Source organism: Erythrolamprus reginae, chromosome 1 (assembly GCF_031021105.1).
Source record: "Erythrolamprus reginae isolate rEryReg1 chromosome 1, rEryReg1.hap1, whole genome shotgun sequence".
In the NCBI taxonomy this organism is placed as follows: Eukaryota; Metazoa; Chordata; class Lepidosauria; order Squamata; family Dipsadidae; genus Erythrolamprus; species Erythrolamprus reginae.
Window position 1 is genome coordinate 86,289,938 of NC_091950.1, and position 13,343 is coordinate 86,303,280.

A 13,343-nucleotide genomic window follows, 5' to 3' on the forward strand; every position below is an offset into this window, starting at 1 on the left:
CTACATAGTGAATAAATGACTCCTTGAATTTGTTAGGCAGTAGTTTTTACTCATCTCTGCAATTACAAAAATAAATACATGTTTTTATACACATACAGTTCCACTCTCGTAAATCAGAATAGATCAAGTCATACATATGTAATGATAATTTACAAGTAGCACCTAGCTGTTCTGTTCCAGTAATGAACCTCCCAAGAAATAGATTCACACACACACTGATTTTACAAGATTTAAACATGTAATTCTAATATTTTAGGAGCAGGGAGATTTGGATTTAGAAATCCAGCGACAAAGTATAAGAAATAGGTCTGCTTGGTGCCAGCTGCTAATTATAGAGTCCAAAACAGAAACCAAAACTCACAGATATTTTCTTTGATCACACAGCTCTCATTAACTGACTCACTCTGAGTTGACAGGAAGCCTAGAGATAATGAACCCAAAATCCCCAGGTCGTAATTCATCATTGAAATAGTAATATCCCAAGAGAGAAATCCAAGCGGACATCTGGAACATAATGAAAGTTGACTTCCACACTGACGCGTCATGTATCTCAAGCTTAAATAGCCTAAGGGGGTGGCCAATTGTTCTAGACATCTATTCATGCAGAGACCTCCTCTTGCTTAACCACTCGTGCCTTCTGGCAACTCTGCGTACTCTAGCATCAAAAAGAGATTCCTCCTCTTCTCCTGAGTCACTCATGTACATCTCGTAGGTGCAGAAGGACCTGGTTGGCTTTCAGCCTCTGACATCACATCCTCTCCAACCTTCTCGCTATCAGATTCAGGTGCCAGGTACATGGGCCTAGGGTACCAGCCTGCACCCGTCTCTCGATCCTCGGGATCTATGACCATCTGTGCGGGATGCGGGTGGGCCACAACACTAGCTTTGTGAGATTTCATTGCTTTTCCATGAGAAAAATAGTGTATTTTTGCTGCAGCCAAGAATATAGGATGGTGCTTATTCCAAACAACCAAACACTGAAGATACTGTATAGTGAAATGGATGCATATCGTAATTAATTGAAATGTGCTAAACAATACAGTGATCCCTCGATTTGCGCGTTCTCGATTAGCGCGAAACGCTGCAACGCGGTTTTTCAAAAAATATTAATTAAAAAATAAGTCCGCGTTTTTTTTCCTACACCACGGTTTTTTCCCGCCCGATGACGTCATACTGATTGCTGATTGGCCAAAATCTCGACCAATCGGGAAGGAAGGAGGGAGGGAGAGAAGGGAAGGAGGGAGGGTTGCCATTGCCATTGCCGCCAGCGCTGCCCCAAGAAAGCCGGTGAGAGGAAGGAAGGAGGGAAGGAGGGAGGGAGAGAAGGGAAGGAGGGAAGGAGGGAGGGTTGCCATTGCCATTGCCGCCAGCGCTGCCCTGTGGGTAGCGGCGAGGAGCCCGGAAAAATCACCATTGCATTGCCAGCCTCCGAACTTGCGTCGCTCCACCTTCTGCGCATGTGCGGCCATGGAACAAAGGGCGCGCATGCGCAGATGGTGTTTTTACTTCCGCATCCAGTATAACGCGGAAATCGGTTAGCGCGGGAGGTCTTGGAACGTAACCCCCGCGCTAACCGAGGGATCACTGTATATAGATTCTATTTAAAGCCTTTCGCCATTGTGTATCTTAAAGTATAACAAAATTAAGCAAATATGAGATATGGGCAAAATGTATTATTTACAAATTTAAAAAATCGTGCAGATAACCTGTTACAGTCCTACCTTGTAACTCGACTGCTCTGAAAATTGTAAAATTTGGTACTCAATACCTTTTGATGAGAAAATTTTATTGTGGGATTCACCTTATTCGGTTTTTGGTACTTATCATTTTTTGTACTTATCGTGCCTTTACCACTGCATTTGGTAAATTTCAGTGTGAGATTAATGGCATCTGTATTTTAATTAGCAACTCAGTTACCTTCTAAAAAGCAGATACGTGATTCTGGGATTTTCTTCATCAAACGACCCATGAAGAATTTGCTACCAAAATGTTCAGCACGAATGTAGGCACCATATTTTTGGAATCCAACTTCATATGGTGTGAATTCCAACCATTCTAAAAACACAGACATAAAAGCATAATATTCCCAAAAATGTTATTTGTAATAATGTTATTATTTATAATAACATTTTATATTATATTTTTACAATTATTTATTTAATAGGTTTAAGTATCTTCCCATCATAATATATGGCAATTCTATGACTGTATTTAATGTATACATTTATTATTTATTATTATTTATTGGATTTATATGCCCCCCCCCCCTCCGAGGACTCTTTATCTTTATCTTGCATTGTCTTTAACACATCAGAGAACTGGAGAAAAGCAATTCTAAATATTGGAAAGGAGTAACAGTAGACAATCCCTCATTTTCAAGTTTTGCTAGAACATACTGATCAGGGCTGGGGGAACTTTGCATGGGCCGGGAGGTGGGCATCCTGAAAAAAAGAAGAGCTTTGTGGTTTCACTCTATAACTTCCTGTTGAAACAAACTGAAGAGAACCAAGTATTCTAGATCAGGGGTAGGCAAAGTTGGCTCTTCTATGACAGTGATTTTCAACCTTTTTTGAGCCGCGGCACATTTTTTACATTTACAAAACCCTGGGGCACATTGAACGGGGTGGGGGTGGGGGCTAAAAAAAGTTTGGACAAAAAATTATCTCTCTCTCTCTTCCTTTCGCTATATTTCTCTCTCCCTCTTTCTCTCCCTTCCTCTTTCTTTCTCTCTCTCTCTCCATCCCTCTTTCTTTCTCTTCCTTCCTCCTCTCTTTTTTGTTCTCTTTCTCTCTCCCTCCCTACCTCCCTCTATGTCTTTCTCTCTGTTTCCTTCCCTCCCTCTCTTTCTCTCTCTCTCTTGCTTTCTTTCTCTCTCTGAGCTTCGCGGCACACCTGACCATGTCTCACGGCACACTAGTGTGCCACGGCACACTGGTTGAAAAACACTGTTCTATGACATGTGGACTTCCGCTCCCAGAATTCCTGAACTAGCATAATTGGCTGAGGAATTCTGGGAGTTGAAGTCGTCATAGAAGAGCCAACTTTGCCTACCCCTGTTTTAGATCCTTGGTGTACAAGTACGCCATAGCCATTCCTGGAATATTTCATTCAGAGAAGCAATACTATCAGTGGGTTAACCAATGCCCACTGAACTTTTTAAAGCACCTTATATAGGGGGATGTCTTTTATAAGTGGAACTTTTTTTTTATTGTGGAAAGGAACTTTTGCATCACCCAAACTGTTCCAACCAACTAATCTAGACTTCTTTTTACAATCTATAAACCTGCTTTTAAATTTATTGACTCTTGTGTGGCTATTTATTTAATCATTTATCTTCGGTGCCTTTGAGTCAGTCTTGACAAAGCCCTGCAGTTTTCTTGACAAGGTTTCTTCAGATGTGTTTTGCTGTTGCCTCCTTTCTAGGGCTGAGAGAATGTGACACACCTAAGGCCTGATTATTTCAAAATTGGACATTTGTAGCTTTTGGTTATGTATACAGTACCTCCAAATGTAAATACAAGTTACAATTACCTCTGAACCCTCGGTTACTTTGCTTCTCTTTCACATTGAGGCAAAGATATATAGGTAGAGGATTCTGTCCATCAGTTAGGGCCTGCTGCTGATCAGTAAGTTTGTGAGGGTTTTCCTTGTTAGTGAAAGAAACAAGAACATAGTTATTGTAGCTGCAAAAGACATAAATAGCTCACTTAGCATTTACATAGAAACATAGAACATAGAAGTCTGACGGCAGAAAAAGACCTCATGGTCCATCTCGTCTGCCCTTATACTATTTTCTATATTTTATCTTAGGATGGATATATGTTTATCCCAGGCATGTTTAAATTCAGTTACTGTGGATTTATCTACCACGTCTGCTGGAAGTTTCTTCCAAGGATCTACTATTCTTTCAGTAAAATAATATTTTCTCATGTTGCTTTTGATCTTTCCCCCAACTAACTTCAGATTGTGTCCCCTTGTTCTTGTGTTCAAGGGGACACAATCTGAAGTTAGTTATTTGAAACTTTATCTCTTTTGAACAAAAGGCCACCAAACATTTCACACTATGGTGGCATATTTAAAATAATTTTCTATTAACTTTTTCCTGCAAAAAAGTTGCATTAAATATACTTAAATGCAGACACATATTTCAAAGTGAATAAGATTTAAGGATATAGTAAATTTTCTGAAACGGAATTGCGCTTATATTATGAACATTCATTTTTTTAGAAGCTTGAAAGTTATTGCTTGGCAGAAGTAATCACAGCAGATTTATAACCCTGTTAATGTTTAATCCATATACAGCGGTTCTACATAGTAGAGCCCTGGTGCAGTGGTGGGTTCTAAAACCCTTTACTACTGGTTCGTGCGCTTGTGTGAACACACAATGCATCTGCACAGAAGCGTCAAGGGAGGGTGGGCAGACCCTCCTGCTACTGGTGTTACTGGTTCTTAGAACTGGGTTGACCAGGAGCAATCCACTACTGACATGGTGGTGCAGTGGTTAAAATGCAGTTTTGCAGGCTAACTCTGCTCACAGTCTGGAGTTCGATCCTGACTGGCTCAAGGTTGACTCAGCCTTCTATCCTTCTGAGGTCAGTAAAAGGAGGACCCAGATTGTTGGGGGCAATATGCTGACTCTATAAACTTGCCAGAGAGGGCTGTAAAGCACTATAAAGCAGCATATAATGCACTACATGGCATGGGACCAGATTACCTCCGGAACCGCCTGCTACCGCATGAATCCCAGCGACCGATAAGGTCCCACAGAGTTGGCTTCTCTGGGTCCCGTCGATTAATAAATGTCATTTGGCGGGCCCCAGGGGAAGAGCCTTCTCTGTGGCAGCCCTGGCCCTCTGGAACCAACTCCCCCCGGAGATTAGAACTGCCCCCACCCTCCCTGTCTTTTGTAAACTACTCAAGATGAATTTATGCCGCCAGGCATGGTGGAGTTAAGATTTTCCTTCCCCCTAAGCCATTACAAGTTATTCATGGTATGTTTGTGTGTATGTTTGGTTTTATTATAAGGGTTTTTAGTTGTTTTATTAATTGGATTGCTACATGCTGTTTTTATCATTGTTGTTAGCCGCCCCGAGTCTGCGGAGAGGGGCGGCATACAAATCCAATAAATAATAAATAATAGTATAAGTCTAAGTGCTCTTGCTATAATCAACAGTATAAATATAATAAATCTGTTGCTCGAACCACTGATTAATCAAATTTAACCTTAACATTCATTACAATGCATTAAAAAATGAAAGAAAATAGTAGAATACCTCCTTGTGTAGCAGAGCTTCAATGATCAATCCCCACACATCTGTGAAAGATACACTGTACCCTTCTTGATTACGTTGCCACAGTTCCTTTGCATAGTACTTCAGCTTTTCTGGGGCAAAGCTGGCCACAAATTTGTTTTTTGTCACGTGTTTTTGCACATCCTTGAGTGGCTTTCCTAAATCATTTTGGGACCAGTTGGGATCCTGATACAAGCGTGACATTGTCCTGGAAAGGAACACAGACACTAGTGGCGGGATTAAATATTTTTTACTACCGGTTCTGTCGACGTGGCTTGAGGGTCATGATGTGGCCTGTTGGGCATGGCTCTTGGGCATGGCAGGGGAAGGATACTGTAAAAACTCCCACCCACTCCAGGGGAAGATTACTACAAAATCCTCATTTCTTTCTGTTCAGCTGGGACTCGGGAGGCAGACAATAGATGGAGTTCACGGCCAGTCAGAGGTGGTATTTACCGGTTCTCCGAACTACTCAAAATTTCCACTACTGGTTCTCCAGAGCTGGTCAGAACTTGCTGAAACCCACCTCTGACAGGCACATTTAGGAACTGAAAAGCAGCAAAACATAAACCTATGAATCACATTCAGAGGGCTGTAAGGGATCTGAGAGGTCATCTGATCCACTCTCCTGCTCAGTTTTAGTCAGGCTTTTTGTCTCAGGAATGCTTTACACTCTTTAAGAAAGCTTTGCTTTTCATGGGTGATATCCACTGAAATTTATGGTATTAGAAATTAAAGCTGAGAAATGTGTAAATATTTATTTGACTTTGTGCACCCTCTGAAAACATCTACAGATCACACTTTGAGAACCACTGTTTTACAGCCCTTTGACTGTTGTGGTTAGCTCTGGCCCAGCTCCTGCCCCAAGGACTGTGGAATTGGGAGAGACATCTCCATGCTGCAGGCCTGTTTTGCCCCCAGTGGAATCTGATGATGAAGGCTCCTCTGACCAAGAAGACATGAGTGACAGGGAGGAGGAGAGGGTGGCAGACAGCTCAGAAGGAGATCAATTATCTAGCTCCTCCTTGGATTCAGAACAAGAGTTAATGATACAGCCACCCATGCAGACAGCGATGCATAGGCAGCAACAACTGAGAGATTATTATCAAAGAAAATGAGGCCACCTGTGGTTGGGTGGGGCTGTGGTCATTAGTGAGGCTGCTATAAATAGCAGCCTGTGGGTTTGGCCATTGTGGAGGATTATCTGATCATTGTGTTTCATGACTGCTTTACTGACTTTGACCTTTTATGTGCTGATTTTCCCCCGCTTTGAAACTAAACCAGAGCAAAGTGTGTTTCACTTTGTGAAAGAAGAAGGACTGTGAATTGCCTCACACTGCAAGCTAAGTATCACAGAACTGATAAGGGACTTGTACAAATTACCAGTTTGTTTGGAGACCAGTGCTCTTTGCTATACCAAAAGAGGGCTTAGTTTAAGTGAATTTTCATTATAAAGAACATTGTTTTGAATTTTCAAACATGTGTGTGTCTGAAATTTGTACCTGTGAATTTTTGGGAGGAATGTACCAGAGAGCCCGAAAGAACATTGACGGCAGACACTTTTTTCAATTAACCTACTTTAAATTTGTCAATTTAAAGTCTTCCAACAAAGGAGAAATAATCATTTCACATGGCTACTTGTTTCCGCATGTGGGCCTGGCATTTCTCCTACTATGTAGTCTGACCTTACTCCCTTGTGACCTTCTTTGCAGATGAAACCAATTCTACAGTAATATGCAGTGGTTTTAACTATGCTATAGAACACAGTTGTCAAACTTGCAGTGTCCTGTTGCTATCACATGACAAATCGTGACTTCCCCCCCCCCTTCATGGAGCTGGGGTGGGTGTGGCTTGCACGTAACACATCTGGCCTGAAGGCTGTCAGTTCAACACCTCTGCTGTAGACTGTTTTATATCCATTGTGTCAATGAATAATTGCTACTGCAACATCTCTTAGAGCAAATTAAAATATATCTCATTATTACTTGCAGAATACAGAATAACAGAGTTGGAAGGGATCTTGCATGTTTTCTAGTCCAATCTTCTGCTCAAGCAGGAAAACCCATTCTAAACAAATGCCTGTCCAATTTCTTCTTGAAAACCTCCAGTGAAGAAGGTTAATAAAATTTCATTTTATTGTTTCAAGAACATCTCACTGTACTACGGAAGGCACACCAGAAGGCCTTCTCCGGGTCCCGTCGACTAAACAATGTCATCTGGCGGGACCCAGGGGAAGAGCCTTCTCTGTGGCGGCCCCAACCCTCTGGAACCAGCCCCCCCCCGAGATTAGGATTGCCCCCACCCTCCTTGCCTTTCGTAAACTCCTTAAAACCCACCTCTGTCGTCAGGCATGGGGGAACTGAGATATCTCTCCTTGCCTATGCAGTTTTATGTATGGTATGTTGTATGTATGATTTTTTAAACAATGGGGTTTTTTAGACTTTTAATGTTAGATTTATTATTATAGACTTTTAATATTAGATTTGTCATTGTATACTGTTTTTATCACTGTTGTGAGCTGCCCCGAGTCTACGGAGAGGGGCGGCATACAAATCTAATAAATAATAATAATAATAATAATAATAATAATAATAATAATAATAATAATAATAATAATAATACCATGTTGTGCCAGACAATCCGGTGAGATAGGACACACAATCCAAAGCACCTAAGTTCTGCAATGTCTGTAGGTGAGCGTACATCGCCGTAAGTGCTCTGATCCCACCGCCTGTTGCCATGATTGCCACCACTGGGACCTGAACAAAGGGAAAACACAACTGTTCATCAAAATAGTTAATATGCAAACCCTGTGAGATACCTAATTTTTTCAATCGCAATCCTTATAGTAGATATCCCCAGGGAACATGCTCAGGGACCTGGCATACTTGATGTTTGTCCATAGTTTTTGAAGAGGACCTTGACATTTTGGGGGGTGGAGTGTCAAGACTTGCACGTCAATTGGATTAAAGCTATTCTCTTCCATATGTATTGTGTATTGGACAAATGAATAAGATAAATAAAAAAAGTCCCTATCTCAGCAGTTCAAATCTCACCACCAGCTCAAGGTTGACTCAGCCCTCCATCCTTCCAAGATGGGTAAAATGAGGACCCAGATTGTTGGGGGCAATATGCTGATTCTGTAAACCACTTAGAGAGGGCTGTAAAAGCACTGTGAAGGGGTATAGAAGTCTAAATGCTAATGCTATTGCTATTCATTTTTTAAAAAAAACTTTAGGAAGTGATTAGGGGGTTGGAGAATAAAATGAAGTGATGGCAATAACAAAGGGAGAGGTCTGTTATAAATAGCCTAGACATGAGTAAAAAAATAACTCAGAATGAGTTAAGCAAGGACATGAAACTGCATGTGACAGCTTCAATGCTTTTAAAGAAAAGAAGCTTACAAGCATTAAACACTATAAGCTGTTTGTTTCCCAATGAGTAAACTCTCACAGAAAAATTTCCATCCATATAAAAACTCAATTCTTAACCTCGTCTTCCTGCAGGTCATCCTCAAGCTGGAGAATGTTTTTGAAAGCAGCAGCAGTCACTTTCTTCCGTTTTTTCAGGAAAGCCTCTTCTTCTGGACAAAGATCAAACCCTAAGCGTACATCTAGGTCTGATGTGCTGTAACACAAATATTTATCAATAGAGGAGAATATTTGTAGCTCAGGGTTGAAAGGAGCGATCCTTGGTGCTCTCTGGGCTTCCTTGTTTCTTGCAGATGTTTTATCACCCAAACTAGGTAACATCTTTAATGCATTTGGATAATGAAACATCTGAAAGTAAACAAGCAATCTCAAAGAACATCAAGGACCCCACAAATATTTATCCTGGATCATAACTTCCACAGTAACTGAATTTAAACATGTCTGGGATAAACATATATCCATCCTAAGATAAAATACAGGAAATAGTACAAGGGTAGACTAGATGGACCATGAGGTCTTTTTCTACCGTCAATCTTTCTATGTTTCTATAACTTAGGTTAGAACAGTGGTTCTCAATCTGGGGGTCTGTACCCTTTGCAGGTCAAATGACTGTTTCACACGAATTGCCTAAGGTCATGGGAAAAGACAAATTTAGTTAGGAACTAAAGCTTCTATTCTCCCATCTTGGAACATATTTTTACAATCCGACCAATCAGGCATTTACAGTGGGGGTGTCCTTCTGACCTTCCTGCCAATCAGCTTAAAGCTCTGTTGGGAAAATTGGCACTAGACTTATGGTTGAAGGTCACCACAACATGAGGAACTGTATTAAGGGGTCGCGACATTAGAAAGATTGAGAACCACAGGGTTAGAAGGACGTTTACTCGATATATAGATCCCAGTTACACAGAAATATATTCAACACTGTTCTGCAAAAAAACCTACAGCCCTGCCCAGTGCAAACTCTCGCAGCATTGTGCCAATGAATCATGCTGAGGTTTCATATGGAAGTAGGCAGATCTACTTTTAATGCAATAGCATTCCTACTCAAAAATGTACACTCCCTCGCCTGATGTAATGGCGTGATATTGGATTTTGGTCACAACAATTGAAACCAAGATATGTATCTAGATAGATCATATCCACATCCTCAGAGGATGAAAACTCTAAAGCCATTCCATCCTAAGTTTAGAAAGTTAAGTTCATTAGCAAGAAGATTTCCTTCCACCTACACCCAGGAAGTAGAGTGCAATCTTGACGGAGACTTACAATTCTCAACCTTAGGAACAAATTCAGTAAAACCAAACCCAAATAAGCAAACTGCAGTGAAAAGGTGTTAATTTAAAATTTCACTGTCAATAACAAACATATGTTTGGAAATACATTTTTAAACTGTCCAACAGATGAGAACACCTAGACATTTCAGGCAGATCTCAAAAAACTAATCAAGGCTAGAGCTGATTATTACTTGAATAGGAAACCACCCAGAAAGTATCAGCACTGGAAAGCCAAATAAATACAGTAAGATAGAAACAATAGCAAATTAATTCTGTATTGATGACAAGTAAACAAAATGGTTATGTTCATATAGTCACCAGGTTGACTCCCAGGAGAGTTTATTTTAAAAATATCCAGAGCAAAAATAGAGAAATTTATAGAAGGCAGGAAAATTATCTTACCAAGTCTGTGTTGCGAAGTGTAAATTAAATTCTTTATCCTGAAAATCAAGAATGCACAGTACTAATTACTATTAATACTATCTTTACTGAAATCTCCCTATATTTCTTACAAGGATGAGGGGGGGAAAAGAATGTGTGTTGTAGATGAGTCTTGTATGTGCTGGTACCGATGTTAAAATTAAAGACAGGCTATTAAAACTATGCAGATGTTTGGGTATCTGTTAGCACTTCCTAATAGTTGAATTCACAACATCATGGTGATATTGGTTGCATCTAGGATCTTAAAAATTTCACAGATTTATGTGAAATGCTATGGAGCAGGGGTCTCCAACCTTGACAACTTTAAGACTTGTGGACTTCCAACTCCCAGAGTTCCACAAGTCTTAAAGTTGCCAAGGTTAGAAACCACTGCCATGGAGGATTGTCAGTGAGGGCAGCTCTTTCTCCTTGTTTTAGATAGACATTTTTTTTACAGACACTTCAGAACTCCTCACTAACTCACTGATACTGAGCTCACATATAATTCTGGCAAACTCTCTTTTTTATATATGGTTTCTTGAATAAATCATATGGTAGGAGCCTGATTCATAGGTAACCTGAGGTCTTAATGGTTGGCAAAGCCAAAAGCTTACCAATTAAATTTGTGGCTTAATATTAAATTAAGCTTATCCTTCTAGTGCTATTTTGCCCTTAGGATTGACATGCCACAGCTGTTTTGTGATATTATCATATATTTTTCCCCAATAAGGAAAAGAATATACTCAGAGGATGGGTGTGATATTTCAACCCCTGGGAAACATCCCTAAATGTTGCACACACAGGAAAGGATCTTAGGTGCACGGTCTACTTTTACTGAAAAGCTATTACAAACAATTAATGTACTCGTTTTAAAAACCACATGTCATTTAAAAAGTGACTCATGTAATTACAGTGTCATTTTCACGGAATTGAACTTTCAACTGGAATACAAAACTGCACCTCCACGTTGGCTTTTCTTAAATGTGAAAAATTAAAGCACTGAAGACTACACTAGCAATCAGCATCAATATCGATGTCAGTATTATTATCAATATCAGTTGGAAGGGACCTTGGAGGTCTTCTAGACTGACCCCCTGCTCAAGCAGGGGGTATATACATGGCACAAAATTTGTGGCACAAAATTTGTTTTGGGTGGTATGTTATTCCCTTTCAAAGAAAGGAACAGGTAAGGAGTAGGAAATACAAAGCCAAAGGAATTAAGGCATGAGATATGAAAATGTTAAGGAAATATAGTTACCGTAGTTGTAATCCTTAAAATGTTGGTTTTTTCAAATGTGTTGAATGAAATGCATTAGCACATTTTAAGTAGTAAGAAAAATGCTTGGTGAAATGATGAAATAAAAGAGACTGGGGATAAGTAAAATGAATGTAAGAGGATGATTAGTTGGGGTGAAGATAAGGTTTTGTACAATGTGTTTAAAAAGAGAACAAGTTAGTTGCAAGGAATATACACTGCCCCCAAATAATAAAGGGAACACTTAAACTACACAATATAACTCCAAGTAAATGAAACTCCTGTGAAATTAAACTGTCCACTTAGGAAGCAACACTGATTGACAATCAATTTCACATCCGTTACGCACATTCAACTTTGTACAGAACAAAGTATTCCATGAGAATATTTCATTCATTCAGATCTAGGATGTGTTCTTTGAGTGTTCCCTTTATTTTTTTTGAACAGTATAGTTGAAGAGATCAAGGAACGCTTAAGATAAAAAGAGAGAAATTAAATGGAAAGTGACTTTGATGGAAATAAAATACAGTACATTGTTCCAGAAATGACTGAAAAAAGGCTAAATGAGGAGTCTCTGGCAGAGGAAGCAGAATTAAAATTATCATTGATGGAATATTTAAATGGCATGCAGATACTATTGCGAATCTACTTGATCAGTGTAGGACAGTGTTTCCCAACCTTGGCAACTTGAAGATATACTTAATGTTGCACATTCTAACTGTGGCCCAGAAATGGAAAAGTAAAGATGTCCCTACAGAAGAAGAAATTCTATTTAAATTTTTATCATGTGCAGAGAAGAACAAAATGATATTAGAATTGAAGAACAAATTGTATACAAATTATTTTGAAACCTGGAATAAATTATATAATTGAATGGAAAAAAGAGAAACAGGGTCAGAAGTTAATGAATATGATGAGTGGTTCAAAAATTATTCAATTTTTTTCAGATTTTGGAAAAACTAAAAGGGGGGGAGGAATAAATAATAATAATAATAATAATAATAATAATAATAATAATAATAATAATTTATTAGATTTGTATGCTGCCCCTCTCCGCAAACTCGGGACGGTTCACAACAACAACAACAACAACAATAATAATAATAATATACAATGTAACAAATCTAATATTAAAAAAAGTATTTAAAAAACCCCATCATCTAAAAAACGTACAACACAAGCATACCATACATAAAGTCTATAAGCCTGGGGGAGATGTCTCAATTCCCCCATGCCTGGCGATATAGGTGGGTCTTAAGCAATTTACAAAAGGCAAGGAGGGTGGGGGCAGTTCTGATCTTTGGGGGGAGTTGATTCCAGAGGGCCGGGGCCGCCACAGAGAAGGCTCTTCTCCTGGGGCCCGCCAGACGACATGTATATACTGAATAGTCAGTTGTGAATAGTCCATTTGAAACACTTCCTTTTCAACTGCTTCTACAAGCATAGGTTTCTCTAATGGCTGAATGGGCCCATTTAAATGGTTGTACCAAAGTCTCCTTCAACTTCAATCCATTAACACAACATTGGAACACTTTTTTTTCTGGTAGCCCATGCCTCATCAATTCATCTGTTTGTTCATCAGGAAATACTCGAAAGTCCTTCTCAATCAGAGCCAGATTGTTTCACTCCATATCTCTGGCATAGTATTGGAAATCCAGTATGTACCTAC

At 39.6% G+C, this 13,343-nt stretch overlaps 1 protein-coding gene across 1 annotated transcript in view; it reads right to left on the minus strand.

The window, feature by feature from the left end:
• The window catches only part of LOC139170400 (cytosolic phospholipase A2 epsilon-like), a 54,051-nt gene that overhangs the window by 6,821 nt on the left and 33,887 nt on the right, over nt 1-13,343 (minus strand). The window contains exons 11-16 of the mRNA XM_070757595.1: nt 10,402-10,439; nt 8,783-8,918; nt 7,914-8,050; nt 5,274-5,499; nt 3,532-3,646; nt 1,918-2,055 (exon numbers count right to left, since the gene is read on the minus strand). Coding sequence (XP_070613696.1) covers nt 1,918-2,055; nt 3,532-3,646; nt 5,274-5,499; nt 7,914-8,050; nt 8,783-8,918; nt 10,402-10,439 — 790 coding nt within the window. The remainder of the gene's footprint in view (nt 1-1,917; nt 2,056-3,531; nt 3,647-5,273; nt 5,500-7,913; nt 8,051-8,782; nt 8,919-10,401; nt 10,440-13,343) is intronic.